The sequence below is a fragment of the Lithobates pipiens genome, unplaced genomic scaffold (genome assembly GCF_037356315.1).
Source record: "Lithobates pipiens isolate NorthernLeopardFrog02 unplaced genomic scaffold, aLitPip1_a1.2 Scaffold_18, whole genome shotgun sequence".
NCBI lineage: Eukaryota > Metazoa > Chordata > Amphibia > Anura > Ranidae > Lithobates > Lithobates pipiens.
In genome coordinates, this window is record NW_027507758.1 from 284543585 (window position 1) to 284566556 (window position 22972).

General features: G+C 39.9%; 2 protein-coding genes across 2 annotated transcripts in view; one reads left to right on the forward strand and one right to left on the reverse strand.

Annotated features, from left to right (window-relative positions):
* TRAPPC3L (trafficking protein particle complex subunit 3L) overlaps window positions 1-22654 on the forward strand; it is a 92286-nt gene extending 69632 nt beyond the window's left edge. The window contains exons 5-6 of the mRNA XM_077487076.1: window positions 20985-21170; window positions 22392-22654. Coding sequence (XP_077343202.1) covers window positions 20985-21170; window positions 22392-22511 — 306 coding nt within the window. The 3' untranslated portion in view covers window positions 22512-22654. The remainder of the gene's footprint in view (window positions 1-20984; window positions 21171-22391) is intronic.
* Window positions 7-20076, reverse strand: CALHM5 (calcium homeostasis modulator family member 5). The gene is made up of 2 exons (XM_077487077.1): window positions 19475-20076; window positions 7-1289 (listed from the first exon to the last, which is right to left on the reverse strand). The coding sequence occupies exons 1-2, from the start codon at window positions 20012-20014 to the stop codon at window positions 912-914; spliced, it is 918 nt and encodes a 305-aa protein (XP_077343203.1). The 5' UTR covers window positions 20015-20076; the 3' UTR covers window positions 7-911.
* Window positions 22655-22972: the final 318 nt, after the last annotated feature.

Sequence of the window (22972 nt, forward strand, 5' to 3'; positions counted from 1 at the left end):
CAGTCATTGTGAAGATTACTTACCGAATAGATTTTGAGACAACCTTGAAGGTCAGATTCATAGACCACACAACATTTGGCAAAGCACAATACAGATGCTTTATAAACATCAACTGGCATTATTTATACATTTTTTTGGATTTCCTAATTCATAATTAATGTACAAAATCAAATTAATTAAAAATGGAATATATATTACATATATACAGTACATTGCACAGTTATGCAGATTAGGCAGATTTAGGTATTATTTCCTATTATTCAGGCTGAGTATAGAATGCATCTGAATTCAGCAGCTGATCAATATCTATTTAGATACTGAATAGGCAGAACAGTGGATGTAGCTGGATGATGTATGTGTTTGTATATGTAGTCATTTGTCTTCTGTGCATTATTAAAATTTGGCCCTATATTTTACTTTATACACATGCATGGCCAAATTTGTTTTAGATGAGGTCAATCATATTCAAGCTGGGCCAGTTGCTTAATAATGTAGTACAGGGTTTTTCTCAACCAGGGCTTCATGGAACCCAAGGGTTTTTCCAGAGGTTGCTAGAGATTCTTTGAGCGAGTCCCCACTGACACCATTGAACCTTTTGGCTATCTGTAAGGGGGTAATTATTCCCAATGACCCACAAGTGTGAGGATCATTTTTCCACTGACTATCGCACTAATGTATCATGAGTTCTGTGTATATAGTAATTTTTGGCAGGGTTTCCCTGAAGCCAAAAAGTTATTTCAAGGGTTCCTCTGTGTTGAAAAGGTTGAGAAAGGCTGGTGTAGTACATAAGCTCCTGTAGAGTACAATAAAACTGTATATAATGCTGCTAGCTCAATTTATAGAGATTAAATAGCTATTTATCCATCTTTCACTCTTCATATAAAACAAAATTAAATAAAAAAATAGCTTAATTATGTTTGTTCATCTGCAAAATCCATTATGACTTCTTGTACTCTGTCATTGTCTCCATGCTCAACAAATCTATGAAGAGTGCTATAGTACTGGTAATCTGGATTGAATGTGTACAATGCTGAAATCTTTTCCCAAGCTTTGTTATTTGGCAGTTTAAACTCATCTGGATCTTTGTTTTCGAAGAAACTTCTCAGATTCCTTTCAGCAAGTTTGGTGGCATATTCCTGAGCCAGTTCATCAAATTTCTCTTGTTCCTTGTTAAGATACATTTTCCAGAAAACTGTCTGAACGGAATTTAAATTTGATCGACACCTAGAGCAACAAGCACACAGAAGTGCTAGTGAAGCAAGTATAGCTATAAGGCACCATCCAATAACCTGCAAATACAAAGGATATAAAACATAGTCATAGGTCCAAAGATAAATATTTATAGCTATAGTCTTCTGTCTCTTCACTGGCACTTAAAAAATGTTATATATCATATTTTAAAGAGATCCTGTCACTAACTATAAAGAGAAGTGCAGGATTTAAAAATTAAACAAACATTCATACTCACTTAGGTGAATGCAGAATTGGTCTGATGCTACATCTTTCCCCTGCCACCTCTACGACTGAGAACTGAGTATTTAGCAGTCTTCGATCATTCAGTTTTCAGTTCAGAAGTAAAGGTCATCAGTGAGCAGAGAGCTGGTGACTGTCAGTCACTACTCTCTGCTCTGCCCTCCAGTGCTCACTGGAGAACTGGGCTGTGGAGGGATCGGGAGCACCTGGCTCAGTCTCAAAGCAGCGCATTGAGAGCCTGAGCCACATGCCGCTCCAACATTAAAGTTGGGATACCTCCAGAGTCTGAACCATCTGAGTGACATCAGCTGACAGCTTGTTGAAAGCCTGCTGAAGCCTGCTAGCAGATTGTTTAAAGTGACAATCAACACACCCATTAGGATCTATGTTCAATATTTACAGGCTGAATACATGTCACAGGAGTGCAGAACTAAGTGCACACCTGTGACCCACAGGAAAAGTATAGCTTTGGTCTTTCTTCTCCTTTAAATAATTGTAGGTAAAGTCACAGAAAAATCTGTACTGCAGATGCTTACTTGAAGTGTTTTTATTTTCCATAAATGATTTTTAAATTGTCTTTTTATTTGCTAAAAAATTTGTTTACTTCAGCAAAAGTCAGTTCCCTAGCACAGCGTCCTCCTTCTGAATGTTATAGCATTCTTCTCTTCTCCGAGTGTCTAATTTCTTTCTGTGCTTGATCAGCTCACTCTGGGAAGAACTGGGAAGAACAAAGTGGAATGCTATAGGGTGTCACTTGAGTGACACCTCTGAGTCTGCTGGGGCTGCTGACATCACATGCAAAATGGTGGCACAGCTTCAGGGCTTTTGGATGTCCACACAAGAGAGGATTTTAGAAGAAAAATAACATAAATAAAATGCGTTATGTGAACATAAAATCTTTTTGAATCTTTGCTCATATGAATGGCCTGGAGGCTTTAAACAATAGGAAGAGTTGAGAAATAACCTTGGTTTAATACGCATACAGTTTATAACTTTGATAATTATAAACAATTAGCTTTAAACTATCATGAACAGCACTGTCCTGTTACAACCATAACATTAATTCATTAGTATAGCCTATAATGCAATTTGAAGTATACTAATGTTACTGAGCTCCAGGCTAAAATAGGAAGAAAAAAAACAGTATTTGCAACTTTTGCTGTAGAATGTATAAATAGGCTTGTTTCTCGCTGGCTTCCGTTTGTAGAATAGTGTGAACAGGAACTTTGACAAACCATTTGCAGAGCTTTCAGCAAGCTTTGTTGATAACCAAAAAGTGCATTGTATGCATCCAAAAATATAGAAAACATACCAGATCAAATCATTATTATTCATCCAGAAAATAAAATAAAAGCCTCATGCATGTGTCCTGCTTCTTAATATAGGGGTCAACAATGCCAAGAGTTGGTGAAAGCAGGGGTCCGTTATCCGGAGATAATTCCAAAAAAACTCAGGATTATTCTCCTGGAGCTCCTGCAGCAAAGGCATATGACATAATTGGTCATGATTAATAAAGCAACCAATTTTTGGTCCAAAAAAATCCTCCTCCTCCTGTTCCTGGACTAGACTTGAGTCAAAGCAATAACTCCAAGGACAATAATAAATAACACCTTATCTCCACCCATTCCGTAACATGAAAAGTACGTAATGAAAAGTGCGAAATGAAAAGCGCAAAATGAAAAGCGTGAAATGAAATGCGCTAAATGAAAAGCACGAAATGAAAAGCGCGAATCGGCACTCACCAAATGTCTGCTAACACGAATATAGCAGAAGGAGCCCAAAGGGTGGCACTAAAGAGCTGAAAACCCACGTAGTATGTCAGTACATTCATGTTTGTTGGCTGACAATTCCTTGCCGTTTGTATGCAAGGCAAAATCCAGGGCTGCGGACAAAAGTCTGAGGTTTTGTCTGCGGAAAATCTGATTGTGTGTACGAGGCTTAACAGTTTTTCGAAACTATCAATACTTCCTGCTGACACTACCAATTGTGGAGGTGAGATCCACAGCCTTATCACCTTACGGTAAAAAAAAACCTACGCAGTTTAAGGTTAAACCACTTCTCCTCCAATTTAAAGTGGATGTAAACCCTCACATATACCCAGTGAAGTGAATAGCTTCAGATTATACAGAGAAATGAAACAAATCTTCCTACATAAGTTTTACATATATATCTGCTGTCTTCTGTTTAGAAAGTGCACGTCCTGTTAGAAATTTCTCTTCCTCATTCACCTGTGTTTGTGGATACTTACTATATACTGTGAGAGACTATGAGACAGCTGATTGGAGGAAAGGCACACATGCAGACCTTGCCTGTAAATATTTCAGTTTTGTGCTAATCTATTTATAGCAACTTCCCTGACAGAAACTTCAGGCTCCCGTCTCTAAGAACTTATTAGAAGTTATCATGCTGATAACAGAAGAACTGAGCAGGAAAAAGCCACAGGACATAGTGCTTTGAAAAGAGATAGGAAAACACTACAGATATATGTGCTCAGCTCAAATTTCATGAATCGGGTTTACATTCACTTTAATTGAGTGACCACGTGTCTTCTTATACTCCCTGAGACTGAATAGTTAATTCCCTATGCTAGAATCATCATTGAAGTATTTGTATATTGCTATCATATCTCATCTCAAGTGTCTCTTCTCCTTATTACTTTGTTGCCCCTCTCTGGACTCTCTTGCTCCTTTCTGAGGACTGGTGACTACAACTAGACGGAGTACCCCAGATGTGGCCGAACTGGAGTTTTATAAATTGGCAGGATTATAGTTTTATTTCCTGAGTCAATAATCTTTGTTATGCATGCTAATATTCTGCTAGCTTGTCTGTCATCTACTAGAATCCCCAGATCTTTTTCCATCCTGGATTCCCCCAGAGGTTCCCCCTTAGCGAGTAAATTGAGTTCATATTTTTAGCCCCAAAGTGCATTACTTTACCTTTTTCAACATTAAAGTGGAAGTAAACCCATCGATTTAAACAGTTAAAAAAAAAAAAGGCATGCCAGGAATGCTAACTGCACATTGGCTGTGCTCTCAGCCAAATTATCAAACCATCCAATGGCTGGTGTCATAATGAATCACATGTGCAGCACCATAGCAGTTGAAGATTAAACAGAGGCAAAGATGGCAGCTTCCTTGGCTGAAAACGATAGGGGAGTTTACTTCCACTTTAACCACTTGCCTAGTGGGCACTTTTACCCCTTTCCTGCCCAGGCCAATATTCAGCTTTCAGCGCTGTCACAATTTGAATGACAATTGCGCGGTCATGCAACACCGGATTTAATTATTTTTTTACACAAATGGAGCTTTCATTTGGTGGTATTTAATTACCACTGGGTTTTTTTATTTTTTGCTAGATAAACGGAAAAAGACCAAAAAATTTGAAAAAAAAAACACATAACTTTTTCATAGTTTGTTATACAATTTTGCAAAGAAGTAATTTTTCTCTGGTGAGCACCGATGAGGAGGCACTGATGAGGCTGCACTGATAGGCGGCATTAATGGGCACTGATACTTGGCACTGATGGGAATTGATAGGTGGCACTGATGGGCACTGAAAGGCGGCACTGATAAGTGACACTGATGGGCACTGGTTTGCAGTACTGATGGGCAGCACTGATGGGGACTGATTGGCAGCACTGGTGGGCACTGATTGGCAGCAGTAATGAGCACTGATTGGCAACATTATTGGGCACTGTTGGAACTGAACTAATAATCAGTACACTGATAATTAGTGCCTTGATTATCAGTGTATATGTCCCTTTTAAACAAGCAGGTTATCGGCTCTCCTCTCCTCACGCTGACAGCGTGAGGAAAGGAATGCCAATAACCGACTTCTGTTTACATCGTGATCAGCTGTAATTGGACACAGCTGATCACCTGGTAAAGAGTTGCTGATTGGCTCTTTATCTCAATCTGTGGTCACAGAGCATGCCACCCACACGCTGTAGCAGGTGTGATCACAGGGGAACGTCATATGACGGCCTCCCAGAACTGGACAACCGCTCTGTAGCTGTCATTCAGCTATAGCATGGTTGGCAAGTGGTTAATTCTCATTTGCCATGTAGTTGCCCACCCCTATATTTTATTTAGGTCTTCTTGTAAAGTTTCTATATCCTACTGGGACATTATTGCCCTGTTTAGCTTTGTATCGTCAGCAAACACTGAGATTGAGCTATTTATCCCACCCTCTATGTCAGGGATCTGCAATTAGTGGACATCCAGCTGTTGCAAAACTACAAGTCCCATCATGCCTCTGCCTCTGGGTGTCATGCTTCTGGCTGTCAGAGTCTTGCTATGCCTAATTGTTAACTGTCCGCTAATTGCATATCCCTGCTCTATGTCATTTAAGAATAATTTAAACAATTGGCACAGGACAGAGCCCTGGGAACCCCACTTACCACTCTAGGCCAGTCTTTATTACCACCCTTTGGATGCACTCCTGTAACCATCCATGTACAAACCCTATGGTCTATGCCTACAGACCTCAGTTTGTAAATTAAGCGTTTGTGTGTGACTATATAGAATGGTTTTGCAAATTCCAGGTAAACCACATCCATAGGCCTTACCTTATCTAAATGGCAGCTCACTTCCTCATAGAATGTTAACAGGTAGGTTTGGCAAAAACAACCTTTTTGTAGAGCCATGCTGATTACTGCACAATTAATGGTATTGTATTCATCAGAAAAATCTTGAATATAGTCCCTTATTATTCCCTCCAATAGTTTACATACTATTGATGTTAGACTGACTGGCCTATAGTTTCCAGGTATATATCTCTGCCCTTTTTTAAATGCATTGGGTTGGGGCACCTAGGCTGGGGATAAAGTTTTAACGGGTTAAAGTGTATATGCCAGGTATAGAATGCTGAAGGGTTAATGCCCATACACCAAAAATTTGCCACTGCTCTTGAAGCAGATCACATACACTTCAGTCAGGTCACTGAGGAGTAGGTGACAGGAGACTGCGTGGTTAACAGTCATTCTGTACTGGCTAATCACTAATAGTGTTGTGCGAGCAGTTTGGTCCAAGCATGAGTTTACGCCTTGATTGGGTAAAGCTTTGTCCAATCAGGGTGCAGTAAAATCTGTCTGTTAAGGAATGTGGCCGGGAAGCCGGCCACGGGATCCTTAGCAACAGATGAGTCATCAGCTTAATTTATTCATAAACGACCTGGAGGATGGGATAAACAGTTCAATCTCTGTATTTGCGGATGATACTAAGTTAAGCAGGGCAATAACTTCTCTGCAGGATGTGGAAACTTTGCAAGAAGATCTGAACAAATTAATGGGGTGAGCAACTACATGGCAAATGAGGTTTAATGTAGAAAAATGTAGAAACATTTAAAATAATGCATTTGGGTGGTAAAAATATGAATGCAATCTACTCACTAGGTGGAGATCCTCTGGGGGAATCTAGAATGGAAAGGACCTGGGGGTCCTTGTAGATGACAGGCTCAGCAATGGCATGTATTAAAAAGGGGATAAAACAATAATTCTCCCAATCTACAAGACTCTGGTCCAGCCGCACCTGGAGTATGCAGTCCAGTTCTGGGCACTAGTCCTCAGGAAGGATGTACTGGAACTGGAGAGATTTCAGAGAAGGGCAACAAAACGAATAAAGGGACTGGAAGACCTTAGTTATGAGGAAAAGTTACAAGCATTGAGCTTGTTCTCTCATACTGGTGACCCCACAATAGGGATAAACCTTTTCCACAAAAGGGAATTTAATAAGACACTCGACCATTCACTAAAATTAGAAGAAAAGGGGTTTAACCTTAAACTGTGTAGAGGGGTTAGGATGTGGAATTCTCTTCCACAGGTAGTGGTTTCAGCGGGGAGCATCGATAATTTCAAAAAATGATTAGATAAGCACCTGAATGACCACAACATACAGGGATATACAATGTAATTCTGACATAAAATCACACACATAGGTTGGACTTGATGGACTTGTGTCTTTTTTCAACCTCGCCTACTATGTAGCTATGTAGCTGTGAATGGGGTTCTCCGCTGACAGCTGAATAAAAAATAAAAAATAAAATATTTGCTGGGTCTGGTATAGATTTTAAGGGGAATCTCATGCCAAAATAAAAAAAAAAAACGGTGTGGGGTCCCCCCAAAATCCATACCTGACCCTTATCCAAGCATACAGTCTGGCAGGTCAGGAAAGGAGGGGTGAGGGAGTGCCCCTTTTGAACTACAACTGCCAGATGCCCTAAACATGGGGGCGGGGGGGGGGGGGGCTCTGCCACAGTTAAAAAATCTTTTTCCTATTTGTAGACGCTATAACTTTTGCGCAAACCAATCAATCTACTCATATTGCAAAAAATTTTTACAAAAAAAATATGTAGCATAAAAAATGTTGACATAAACTGATGAATAAATCAGTTTTTTTATATTTTTTGGGAATATGTATTATAGCAGGAAGTAAAAAAAATATATATATCTTTTTTTTTTCAAAATTGTAATTTAAATTTTTTTGTTTATAGCACAAAAAATAAAAACCGCAGAGGTGATCAAATGCCACCAAAATAAAGCTCTATTTATGAGAAAAAAAGAACATCAATTTTGTTTGGGTACAGCTTTGCATGAGCACGCAATTATCAGTTAAAGCGATGCAGTGCCGTATTACAAAAAAATGGCCTGGTCATTAAGGTGGTAAATCCTTCTGTGGCTAAAATTATTTTTAAAATGATATTGACACATTATACAAGTTTATATGATATTTTAGTGATTGAGTTCAGATCTTCTGTAAAGTTAAAAGTACAGTATGTTACAAGAAAACATGTAGTAAGACTTAATTTATCACAAAGGTCAGGCGTTGATCACTTTTAGAAATGATTGCAGTGCCCTCTTGTGGTAAGAGTGCATAGCAATACCAGACACAAGCTTAGCGCTTTTACCGTTTTGACTACTCAATGCTTTATGCCCTGAAAATCACACAGATCTCCTTTTTCGATCTGTCATTATGGGGATTAAGCTAAATTCTTGTCTGCTGCTAGCTGCCATTGTCTGATATATATCTGTTAGCTGTATACTAGTTCTCACAGTAACCTTCCTCCCAGCGTTGCGTTGCCCTAGATTTGGCATTATAATAACCTCCAATAGAAAATTGTTTAGCACAACATCTGATTTTAAGGGGATAACTCCAAATTCAATGTCCATTTTTGCTCCTAACATTAGTTGTTATGTATTTAACATGAATAACCTGTAACCAAGATATGGACATTTAATAATTTACATATTTGTAACAAACAGTAAATGAGCTTTAGACCCCCAGTCACACCAATTGTGACATTGAAATTGTGCTACTTCACTTGAAGTAGTTCTACTTCAGGTGCTACTTGGAAGACATCTGTCAGATCTGACAGATGTCTATGCAAGTCACACCTGAACTTGCAAAAAGTAGTGCAGGAACTACTTTCAAAATTGGTGCCACTCCCACAGAGTTGGATTTGCGCTCATTTGACCACTTTCAATTCGGAAAATAGGGTGCGAAAAATGTTGAGCACCAGCCGCCATTGGTTTACATTAATTTCTATGGAACAAAAAACACTTCCAAAACCCACCAATCTGCCCAATTTGAGCTACAAAAAAAGCTCCAGAACTTTTTCGAGCTTCAGGCGAGTTGTAGTGGAGATATGAACCATCTCCATAGAGAATAACTGATTTTTTTTCTCCCCCAGCATTTTGGAGCTTCAAGCTACAAAAAACTCATGTGGTGTGGTGAGGTGTGAATGGGGCCTGACTCTACCAGCACAAATACATACTGGAGTCATTATAACAATTCAGAAACCAGTTTATCAAGCTTTCTTCTATGAGGATCTCATGTCACTTTCTTGTAAACCCAATTTTAATATGTATCAAAACTACTTCACAGAATATATACTGTTCTTTATTGGTTAGGGTATTGTCACCAGTCACTAATTAGGCTGTATAATTTATTATGGCATAATTTTACAGTTGTTGGGACAGTGTTACCAGATTCATGGAAATATCATATGCATATATTTAGGACACAGCATCTGATGATGATGCTAATTTGACATTTATTATTGGATAATCCCATAATATCCTAACTATTGAGACTCTGCCTTGTAACTACGTTGTTACCTGAAAGTTGATCTTAGATTTCCTGACTGAGCCTCATCACGGTATGACAAGTTTTCCAAGGTTTGGGTTGTGTATCATTGGTGTTACACTCCCTTACTTTGGGTGGGACACTTCAGGGCTCAGCATGTCTAAGCAGAACTGCCTTGTGGGAGAGAATAAACTTACTTCTAGTGGCAGATAACAGGAAACATGATGAGTTTAGTTATTCCATTAGTCAATGTGTAAAGGTCAAACTCCTAACTGAATGCTATGAGGGTAATTGGGTTGGTAATTTTAATTGTATAGGCGTGCGCACAGGGTGTACCGGATGTGCCTGGGCACATCCTAATCACCCCATGCACATTAGCATTATCTCTCTGTGCGCCAGTGGGAAGATTCAGAAAGATCTCTATCTTACCAGCTCTGCCATAAGAGAATCGCTTATGCACTTCTCTTTCACTGTGCCGGGAGGGAGATTAATCTCCGTGCCGACACCATATATATGTAGACACACGTTTGCTTGAGCTTTAAGGTGCACAACCTAATGCAATAGGCTGTGCCCACCTATATCTGACAGTCATGTATTATAAAGGTTGTGCATTTTTTTGACATAGTCACAAAAGAAGTAGCATTCCACAATGACATCATGGGGCTGGGTGGCTTATTTGTCTCCATTGTTACAAAAGAATAAACTGTGGATGGTTCAAAGCTTTTTCTCCAGATGTAGACGGATGAATTGATGTACAGTAAAGGAATGTCCAGTATTTGCAGGGTGAAGAAAAGTATGACTTACAAAAGGGATTGGAGGAACAGAGCAATTCAAACTGTTGCCATTAGCAGCAGTGATGGTAGTTCTCATGGCCCCCATGGTAATGTAGGAGTGAAAAGTAGATGATGATGATGATGAAGTGAAGAACGTGATGCGAAAATCACTTCAAGGGGACAAGGAAAGGACATTTTAGAATGAAGATGCATTGTTACAGTGTAAATAAATGTCACCAAAAGGTGACATTTATTCCGAAACAGGGTTGTTACCAAACTGGGCACTGCTACCAGAATGCTGTGCTTGCCTCTCAGTCTTGGGGTGTTAAACTCATTTCATATCTTTGGGTGTTCAAAGGATTACAAGCTTGCTACACAGAATCATCAGTCTGTATTTTTTGTTCTCCACATGGCCCTCTTATAGAAATTCTTTGCTGTTTACAATATTTATATAAGCAAAGGCTTAGAAGTGCTAATGCACAATTGGGAACTGTAGCTTTCATACACCTATGCCCTATGAGATGCCATTATACTTAAATACAGCCTTTCTCTCTGTAGCCAGATGCTGGGCTACAGCAGTGTGGAGAAGGAGACATTGCCTTTTATTCTTCTCTCCCTCTACTGAGATACTGATGTTATGCTGCACCATTCTCCTCCAGCCAGCAAGGGTGGAGCTAAGTCTATAGACTTCTATACAGAGCTCTGAGAATCCTGGGAGTTGTAGTTTGAGACGGCAGCCAAATGAAGTAGCGTGTGGATGTAGCAAAATTGTTAACAGTGGGAGGGGCTTAAAGCTTATCATAAGGCAGGAGTCTCATACTGGTGGCCCTCCAGCTGTTGCAAAACTACAAGTCCCATCATGCCTCTGCCTGTGGGAGTCAGGCTTGTAACTGTCAGCCTTGTAATGCCTTATGGGACTTGTAGTTTTGCAACAGCTGGAGGGCCACCAATTTGAGACCCCTGTCATAAGGGATCAGAAGTGTGTTATTTATAGAGTGCAAGTGTCATGTTTATGTAATGTATAGAACAAAGGGCTCATGAGTGGGTAATGCACAGATCGCAGGGGTAAGAAATGCATAATGTACAAAGTGCAGAGGCCAGGAGTGCATAAAGCATAAAGTGCATGATCATCTAGTGGTCGTTAAAGTGTCAATGCTTGCAGACAGATAATTTTCCTCCCTTTGGTGGGACTATACCATATCTATACTGTACATGCTGCCTAACTGGGACCTGTGTTAGGTGCACCAATGCTCTTAAAGGGCCCCAACAATAGCCCTCAGAAAAACACCTCAAAAGGTCTATAACAGGGATATGCAATTAGCGGACCTATAGCTGTTGCAAAACTACAAGTCCCATCATGCCTCTGCTTCCGGGTCTTATGCTTGTGGCTGCCAGAGTCTTGCTATGCCTCATGGGACTTTTAGTTCTGCAACAGCTGGAGGTCCGCTGATTGCATATCCCTGGTCTAGAATGAGCATCACCACCATAAATGTGCTCTAGCAGTATAGCTCCAGCTCTCGACAGATTAAGCTTTAATACTGCTCACTGCTGCACTTGAGGTGGCCTTGCTACTGTATATGCTGATCTGGATGCTAAATGTCAACTTATGCCTAGTCCTAATGCTGGGTACACATGGGAAGTTTATTTTTGTCAACCCGGCGGGTTGACAAAACTAGTTTTGTGTGCTGCAATCTCCACACTGAGTTATTGTGTTCTGACGGGGGGACTTCCCAGAGCACAGTGATCAGTGCTTGCAGCCATTGGCTGTAAGTGCTGATTGGACTCTGGATTTCGAGCATGTTTGTTCATCAGAAGCCGGTCATGAGACCCATTTTTGTAAGATGTGGAGGAGCTGTACACACACAGGCCGAAAGTTGACTGGTTCCTGCCGAATCAACCGTTTTCAGCTGGTGGCTGTAGCTTTACTAATAATCACTTTGTATGCTAAATTGTGCTATTATCATCGTTAATCCATTTTATGCTTGTATAGTTGCCAACCATACTGGTTGACAATATATTAAGTTTTCCTTTACTACCTGGTTTGGTGCTAGGGTTGCCACCTTTTCTTCAAGCCAAACCCGAACAATTTAGTGGCCTGGGACACCTTTGGGTGCCCAAAGTAGAGTAGTAATGTGGTGCGCATAGCGTGCCACAGAGAACAGTGGCTATCCTGGTAACTATCTTGGTTACTTGGGGAGCCACAGCCCAATATGAATAATGTGTCTGGGTTTCAGTCTGCCTGAAACCCGAACACTTGATTCAAAACCCAAACTGTCTGGGTGAATCCCAAAAGGGTGGCAACCCTATTTGGTGTCTGTTGATATAGCACTACTATTGTGTACTATTGCTTTCAGTAATTTCCTGTATTATTGTATGTTTGTACACTCAGCCTGGTGTGTCAGAGGGGCTGAGGTTCTTTAGAAGATTGAGGCAAAGAACAGAGGACCCATCCTATGTCTTTAGACATCTAGATATTTACTCAAGTGTCCTATCAAAAAATATATTATGGTGGTAGGTAAATATCATCTGCTCAAAGTTCATAGTAGAGAACCTCAAAACATGTATTTTCCTCTGGAAAATCTGAAGACCTTTCTAGATATGAGTTCAGGTAAAAACTGTGTGGGATGTGTGTGGGAAGTAAATAGGGGGCATTCTTTCCTAACACAAACTTATTTTAAAACATTTACACCTAAGAAGGAAAGTTTTGTTGTAGTCTTGGAAGTCCAACAACATTAGAGTTAATGAGATTTTGGAAAAAGACAAAACAATAGTGTTTATTTGTTACCTTGTAAAACATGTTCGTTTTTCTTTTTATGTTTTATTTTTTAATGAGTGACATAATTAATGCCGGATATAAAGCAATATAACCTCTAGACACTGTCATAGCTATGATTATTCTAAAGTCTTTTCCCTTAGGCCATTAAAGGATAAGGGCAGCTTCGGTACTCTATAACTCAGGTGTAATCATTATTAAATGAAGCTTAAAAGTTACAAGACTAAATAAAATATTTGCATCTCTAATTATAGTTTAATAATCAGTCTATTACGTGTTTAACCCTTTCGCTGCTACTGACGCATATACCATGTTGGTAGGAGCATGGAGTTTTACACACACTCCCAGTGGCTGCACTGTGTGTATATTTGGTGGCAAGCCGATTGCTAACTGGATGGAAGCTTCTGCACACCCCCTGTAACCCCCTCCCCATCCCAAGAGCCATCGGGGCACCCAGGACTGCCATGACAGGTGCTGCCAGGTAAAAGGTAGGATGCCCAAAGAATGTCTGTCCGCTCTCCTCCCCTCCTTGCTGATTCAAACGTGCAAAATGTCACTTTCGGGTATCTCTTTCTTTGGCTTGGAAAGACTCTAATGCATTGAGATCTGCACTACTTTAGATTCATTGGAGGGAAATTACCCCTAGTGTATCATTAAAGTGAGCCTGTCACACTTTTTGTCCCTTATGTGATGAAAAGAAAAAAAGTATAGTTAAAAAAAAAGTGTAAAAAAAAAAATTACAATTCAAAAGCACTTAAACCCCCCCCCCCAAAAAAAAAAAAAAAAAAAACACCTCCACCCCCCACATACTGTACATGCACATACATATGATACATATGTAAGTTCATGAATCAGGGTTGTCTATGCACAAAAACTTCCACTGCGCTACAGATGTTACATATCACAGCGCAAGCAAAAGTGAGAGCCTTTTGTGTTTCCTAAACCATTGCATTAATATTGTTTTATTGTATGGTATTGTTTGGAAATACCATTGTTTTATTCTCAAGGGCAGCCTTTCTCAACTAGGGTGCAGCCTGAGATCCTCAGGGGTGCTGTGGCATCCTGGTAGAGAAAAGCTGTCTGATGAGACCGAACTCCCGATTCTAAGCCAAGCTTGGTCAGCCAGCGAATGCACTCAGCAAAGTGAAAGCAAAGGAAGAAGTGTGTGCTGTGCTCTCTGCCTCCCCCTACAGTGCAGTACCCAGCTGTGAGTGAAGGCACTGTACTGCAACTTTTTAATAGGCTGTGTATATGTGTGTGTCTACATGTATTTGCATATGTGTGTGTGTATATACATGTGCTTGTATCTGTGTGTACGTGTGTTTGTGTGTGCTTTATTTTGTGTATATTATTATTATTCAGGATTTATATAGCGCCAACAGTTTACGCAGCGCTTTACATTTTTGAGTGTATATGTGTGTTTGTATTTATATATGTTTGTATGTGTGTTTATATGTCTGTGTGTATGTACAGTATGGATGTATATTACTTTTTAATCCTGACCCCTATTCCTGTACTATCAGAACTGCTTTTTTTAGGGCTTGTTCATAATAGTAGCAAGGACTGCCACTCCTCTGAAAAGCAATCCATGCTCAGATCGCGTTTTAAGAAACATTTGACAGGTGACCACCTGTTTTAGCTCTCTGCGTGCAGCATCACCACACTGCAACCTACTGCAATACACACAGTTGGGGGGTGGTTGCAGTGCAGCCCCATTCACCTGGGGGTATATTTCTAGCCATGGCCACTGCATGTGTACACACCTAGTTGTTGCCTCTACAGCTAATGGAGAAGCAGTTGGGTCTAGTAAAAAAACAGCTCAACCACATGGCTTTACCCCCCCCCCCAACCTCACACGTGACCAAACCCTTGGTAAAAAAAAAAACAGTTCAACCACATGGTTTTACCGCCCTTTGGTCACATCTGTATGGCTGCATGCTGCATGCTGCGTGCAGAGCAGTCCATTAATTTCAATGCAGGTAAAGAAGTCGCCATCCTTTTTTTAAAATTGTGCCACACCAAAAACACCGCAAGTTTACCAATGTGTGGAGTACCATTAAGAATTAATGGCACCCCTAAAGAGTAGAGAATTTGTCTGCATGTCAGGAAAGAGCGCAATTGTCTCTACGAGACACAGTAATGTGAACCAGGCCTTAGACTGACACTACTTTTCAAGGTCACCCGGACTGGAAAAAGGTTGAGAATCACTGCTCTAGGGTGTCAGAAAATATATAATGTTTGGGGGGTTATGCAATCTTTAGGCTTAAAATGTATGCACAAAAATGCACAAACAGCTCTGGCAGGGAAACGGTTAAAAAAATCTTTGCTTTAACATATTATACATTTGGATAAGCTTGCTCAAATTTACTGAAAGACTCTATACATCTGAGCTGAGAGCATCTCAAGTGATTAGACAGCACAAATTAACTTACTATATGTATTAATATTATACTATATGTATTGCTAACATCAATAAATGACAATTTCCATTTAAAAAAATAAAATAAAATACATTCATGAAAATGTAATTTAAGGTTCTCTAAGTTAGGGGCGGTAGAGGGCTATAAATGAGTCTAAATGCAGTGAATAATATGGAATGTGCATGATAACATCATACTGGCCAGTGGCCACAATAACACAGTTAGGCCTGTGGCCATGCAATTTTGTTCTTGTTGGAACTTGCTTTTCACTCCATGTAAGTCAATAGGAATGCAAAAGTGACTTGAAGTACATTGATGTTGATGGATTTAGAATGCAGAAGAGACATGCTTTGTCTCTTCTGCATTAAAATGACCTACCTGCCTGTCCGCCTCTGTACAATGAACTGTGCACCCGCAGCTCGTTGTAGAAATTGGGCAATGCTGAAAACGAGAGAAACTCCTGTGCATGCACTGCAGTGACATCATTCCCATCCAATTAAAGTGGAAGTAAACTCCCCTATCGTTTTCAGCCAAGGAAGCTGCCATCTTTGCCTCTGTTTAATCTTCAACTGCTATGGTGCTGCACATGTGATTCGTTATGACACCAGCCATTGGATGGTTTGATAGTTTGGCTGAGAGCACAGCCAATGTGCAGTTAGCATTCCCAGCATGCCTTTTTTTTACTGTTTAAATCGATGGGTTTACTTCCACTTTAATGAATGATGACTTTAGTCAGTTCTAGGCTAACACTGGGCAATAGTACTGAATTGCAGAACTTTATTTGTCCAGATAGCACTGCCAATTAATCTTGCCTAACTGTGACTGAAATATAGTTGCCAGGAGCAGTCTGGAAAATGAAGTATTGAAGAAGGATCCATACTACAGCCATTCACGTGCCCTAACTATAAAGCCCCATACACACGATCAGAAATTCTGCCAGCCAAAGTCGGATATGAGCTTTTAGTCAGAAATTCCGACTGTGTGTATGCTCCATCTGACTTTTTCTGGCAGAATTCCAGAGAGCAGGTTCTCTATTTTTCAGCTGGAAAAAGTTCTGATCGCAAATTCCGATCATCTGTGCAAATTCTGACGCGCAAAATTCCTACGCATTCTCTGAAACAATTTGACGCATGCTTGGAAGCATTAAACTTCATTTTCTCGTCTTGTCGTAGTGTTGTACCTCACCGTGTTCTTGACAGTTGAAAGTTTAGAGAACTTTTGTGTGACCGTGTGTATGCAAGCCAAGCTTGAGCGGAATTCCGTTGGAAAAACCATTCAAGTTTTTCTGATGGAAAATCTGCTCGTGTGTACGGGGCATAAGGCCCATAAGGCACATGTGAGCAGGAGGGACCATATAAAAGAAAAAAGCCCAGGAAGGAGCCAGACAGTTGGGGGAAGCACACCAACCTGGAAGAGAGAGAGCTGAGCTGTGCTGAGCTGAGGTGTGCCAGGCTAAACTATACTAAGGTGTGCCAAGCTGTGCAGTGTCAGAGAGAGAGACAGCTGACTGCTGTGTCAGACTCTGGAACCAGGAGCCTGATCTGAAAGCGGGCATATGCAATATAGAAGCCGCCATTGCATCTGCTGTTGTCTGCTGTGCCACTGATTAAAGGTGCCCCACCATACAGACCACTTGCTGACACTGGAGGACTGCAGAAGAAGAATCTAGTAAAAGGATCTCTGACCTGCATTACATTTGTCATTAGTTGTTAACACTTCCTTCAGTCTAGACTGAGCCACTTCATCCCAATGATACTTGCTACAAGAGGTCTGTCTCACTTACTACTGCATCCATCAGTAAGCAGCTGCCATCAAAGCCAAATACAGAGCCTCAAGCCTTAAGTATCCCAGAATGCTAACTTTGCTTTACTTTCCATTTGCCCCCCTTGCTACATATTATCCTGGTCCTTAGACCCCAACTACCCTTTGAACTTGCCTTACCTTCTGCATTGTTGCACTAAGGCTATTACATACTTACTGAGCCTAAATTTACACTAGACTGCTGTTGAATGACACCCCCCCCCATAAATTTTTCACCTTTTTGCGCACCAGTGTTTTAAAGGGCCCCAACTTTGCCAGAAGAAGCTCACCATAAAGACTGTCTAGGTCATTACATTTCCTGAGGGTAGAACTAGGTTGCTGTTATTGAGTTCAAATCTTCAAGGCCTGAGCTTAACCCATTGTTTAAGAGCCCTCAAGTGACTTAACCTGTCACATCTCTTTACAATACTTTTTGGTAACTTGAGAGGTTGAGAGGTATTGTTTTATGCTCCTAGTACTGCATTATATGCTGGGTTTGACTTTAGAGGTACCCCTGTTAGGTGCATTGTACTGTATCTGTTTTGTTTTTGTTTAGTTTATGTACATCGATGTTGATGTACAAATCCACCTTGTTATATTTGTGATTTTAATCTGTCAGTCTGCTTATCATTTTGAAAGGGCAGCGTGTGTAATCTTTGTATGTCTGCTGGGAGTTCCCAGACAAGGTTTTCTGGTGATGTCAACAAGGGTTAGGCTTCACCTAATGCCCTGTACACACGACCGGACTTTCCAGCCGAAAAGGTCAGAGGGAATCATTCTGTCTGACATTCAGATCGTGTGTGAGCTTCATCTGACTTTTTCTTTCTAAAATTCTGACGAAAGTAGCAATAGAACATGTTTCAAATCTTTCCGCCGGGACCAGTTCCTATCAAGAAAACCACTCATCTGTATGCTGTTCCGACAAAACAAAAATGACACAAGGGCAGCTATTGGCTATTGGCTATTGAACTTCCTTTTTCTAGTCCCATCGCATTATAAACGATCGGTCTTTGGTGTGATCATGTGTGTAGGCAAGTCTGTTTTGGCAGAACTCTGTCAGAACACCATCAAAAAGTCCTTCGGGAGTTCAGTCCGACAAGAATTCCGCTCATGTGTATGCTGCATAAGGCTTGAGAGAGCAGAGGACCCAAGATTTCCAGTGGCTCCTGCAGGGGTGGTGCCACATCTACAATGCAGAACTGCCCCATTCAGTCCTAAATCATGAATCCACTGCTTGTCAAAACTTTCTGAACTCTCTTCAACATCATGTGGGTGACTTACTAAAGTGAAATTGCACTCCGCAATTTTCCCTGGTGAATGCAGCGAAGTTTCACTTTGCAAAGATTAGCCAAATCAACCCAAACCCAATGAATAAAAAAAACAAAAACACAATTTTTGCTTGCATGATATTGGATAATGGAAATTAACAGGGCTACACCTCATTCACTAAGCTCTGGTGCAAATTCCTTTGCAAAGTCAACAGCCTATTTGATTTTAATAAATCAACCCTCAAACATGTAAAGAGCCTGCATAAATGGATTTAACCCCAAATTACCATTATATTGTCATTGGCATTGCCAAAGTTCATGTAACCTTTTAGGTGTTTTGAATGTAGATGTGATGTCAAAATTTGATCTGGATGGTATAAGCCTCAATATTTTAAAACAGTAGTAAACCACCACAAAAATACATTTAAAAATCAGGCCCCCTGCAGGTTTAAGTCATAATTTTCCAAATTTGCACCCCATACTAGCACTTTATGACAGACTTACCTACACTCAGGCCCTCAAGCGCAGTGCTGTCATGGCTCTCCAGTGCTTTCATCTGCACCCAGTCTCAAACCATTTTTGCAGTCTTCGGCTGCCTGAATGGCCAGCGCGCGATGACATCACTCCCATGCATGCACATGGGAACCCCCAGCACGGAGCTCTGAAGGTACAGCATAGGTATGCCATCCCTTCAGAACGCATGCTCTGACGTGATGTCACCGGCTGCATCCATGTGAATATCTCCTAAAAAGTGCAAGTTTAAGAGATATTCTCTGTACCTACAGGTAAGCCTTATAATATGCTTACCTGTAGGTACAAGTTAAAAAGTGTACTTTTAATTAATAAATGCAATTTTTAAAGAGACCTAGAGTTTTCTTGTACGTACCTGAGATTGAGCATGAAGAAGCAGAACAACCTCTTGTGTTTCATTGCCAGGCATTGCTGTTCTGTTACAGGTCACTTTGTAAAGCTGCTTCTGGCATTGTTCGGATTTGTACTTACACAGATACTGGATATAGTTCGGGTTCTGCCAGCCACTCATGGCACATGCATAGAAAGATCCATGTAGTAAGGCTATAGAAATCCATATGACAGGAACTATAAGAGCTTTCCGTGTCAGCTGTACAAAGACACGTAGACCTTGACATCGGTTCCCATTGGGGCACATCTTCACTGGGTTTAGACAGCAGCCGGTAAAGAATTTCCAAGTCCTGCTACTCAAGAAATAACCTAGGATGGTGAGTATAACTGCTGGAGCTAAGAGAAAAATAAAACCATACATAAGATTGTGCTCATTGCATGGACACTGGAACACAATCGGTGAAAACAACTGCTGGCTGCCCAATGTTATAAGTGTCAGAAAGCCACAACCGATAGCATATTTCTTTTCTGCACATAATTTTAGAAGGTTTTGCAAGGCTTCCATGTTAGAGATGTTAGAGACGTGAATGCAGTCAGACAAAAGTCAATCTCCACACACAAATATATGCTGGAGTTACCATGAAAATTTCAAAGGAACAAACCAGTTTGTCAGGTTTCTTCCATACGGATCTGATGTCACTTTCTAATAAAGCTGTTTTTAAAGCATCTATCTAAAGCCTTTGCAGAATATGAATATTGTCCCTCATTTTGTTTAAGGCATTGTCATAAATTACTAATTAAGCCATTTAATTCCTTATGGATAGCTTTGCAGCCATAGGGATAATAATTGTAACATTACGGGATTCATGGAGCACATCATGGACAAATTACACTGGTATAAAAGGCACATAGATCACAATGTCTGATGAGGACACTTATCGGTTAATCCCTATTATACTCTTATCCAACCTTAGAAAGCAAGGTAAAACATCACTAGGAAGACCACACAGTGACCACCTGGTATGTCATCCTTATATACACACTTTACATCCATACAAACCCACCTCCATGTTTTATCTCCCTTAGGATAAAATAATCTTCAGCACTGGCTGTGCCTGCACAGTAAGCACTCTTAGACATTAATGGGGCTATATTATAAAACTGGTGACACTTATTTTGTATGACAGTATGTTTATAGCAGATATGCTTCAAGGTCTAATAATTCACACTTTATATTTTACTTTTAGCGGCCAGTACCATTTACAATAGATGTATTATTTAAATTAAACAGATCCTTCACCACAGCTAGTAGTTTAAGTTTAAAAGTTAACCCAATACAGAAATGCTTATGGTTACTAAAGTAACCCTTGGGCAATGATTTATTTATTACCTGCCAAATTATAAGTAGCAGTAAAATTTTGAGAAGAATCTGACACATCCACATCCATGTGTCAGATTCTTCTCTTTTCGGGCTTCCTACTTCTGCAATATTTCCTTTTTCAGCAGGTATTAACTGACTATTTTTCTAATTATAGGTGGCCTTTAAAATGTACCTTGGGATCACCCCTTCTACGATAGGTGGTAATGATGGTGGAAATGAATTCTCTCTCATACTGGATAAAAATCCACTTGTAGACTTTGTGGAAGAGCTTCCATCTGGCAGACCATCACTCAGCTACTGCAACCTTCTCTCTGGGGTATTGAGAGGAGCTCTGGAAATGGTAGGTTGTGCTGTTACTATTATTATTATCCAAGACTGGTACTGGAATCCCTGTAGTAGTCACACAAAATCCTCTTCATCCCTACGTTCAGGATATTACCCTGTTTCTTCTTCTGTGCAGTATTGTGTTATTGAGGCTTAAATGAAAACCAGGAAATTATGGGGCAACTTTATTTCAGTTATTTTATTTAAGCTTATAAGTCATTAAACTGTTGACTAACATCTATAGATTATTTTCAGTGGAACTTTGGGAAAAATAAATACATATTGGTAGCCCCTCCTTTTAAGTAACAAAATATATTGCTTGTTTATTTTATGAAATCCTAATAGATTACAATGTTAACTTCACCGAGTCATAGCCCCCCCTCCCATTTCTAAGATCCTTGTTCCACCTGTGGTGCTCCGTTTGACCATTTACACTCTTCAATTGGGCTAGCTACCTAATGCTTGGCTTTTTGTTGATCTGGAGAACTTGTTATCGCCTATGTCTCTCCAAAGGTTCACAACACTGCATAGGCCTCCATGGAGCTGTATTAGATTGGATAACGATTTTTAGCTATACGCAACTTTGATTCCATTTTACTGTCTCCACATAGTGGACAGAGAATCCGAGTTTGACTAGCCTATTATTCTACAAGGAATAGTTTTGTTTTTGACCCGGCAGGGTTTTATGGGAATGGTTCATTGACTCTTGCTGCATATTGTCTTTTTTCTCCTACCGTGTTGTATCTTGATATCGGTTGTACTATTAATGATCTGCCCATGATCAGTATGTACTTATTTCTATATTGGTAAAACATTAATAAAAAAAAGATTAAAACTAAAATTTGATGGAAAGTGAACTATATTCAAAACTAAATTTGGATTTTGGATGAAGTTTGGCCTTCACTTCCTTAATAAATAAGTGGAAGTTTAAGGCTGGAGTCACACCTATGCATTTTTTGTGCTTTTCGCATTTTGCAGATTTGGACTACAGTCCATTTAACATTGTTTCCTATGGAACACGATATGTAATGCAAATCTGCAAAATGCAAAAAGCACAAGAAAGGCATAGGTGTGAATCCAGCCTAATCCATTGGACTGGGATTAAAGTCTTTGTTAGAAAATCAGTAAAAAAAAATGTTTTTATTTTTTATTATTATTATTTCTTGCTTCCTTTTCTCTTGTCATGTTGTCTATAGATGCATAAGATTGTATCATCTGGGATTTTTTTTCTTTACAGATTCATTTACCTGCTGAAGTCACTTTTGTTCAAGACAGACTAAAAGGAGATGATGTCACTGAAATAGGAATCACATTCCTCAAAAAGAACGATGAAAAGAAATCTAAAAGAAATAAATGACCAAACCACATACAATAGGCCACTGTAGAATACACATGACTTCTGATGTATCTAGGACAATGGTACCCATTCCAGTAAAAAATAAAATGGAGAAAGATTGGGATGTGTGCAATAAAATATAATGTATAGGTGTTAAACACTAATTGCATGTGTGTTGTTTTTTTTTCTTCAAGTAAATGTATTAAAGTGAAATATATATTTCTTTATAAATGCCGTGTGATTTCCTCATGTGGCAATAATTCATGAGACTGTGCACATTTTTACCTTCAACCCAGTGTTGTCTTGATCTTTCTGAGGGGTGTAGATGGCCATCTAGCTTCAGTTAATTCTAGTAGCCCTCAGTTTTGAGATGGCGTGAGAGATTGTCAGTTTGGTGGGTGGTATTTTTACAGATGGCTGTCAGTCAGATAATAGAATAGGTACATTCATTACTCTGGGTGTATCTGGTCATTCAGTCCTGG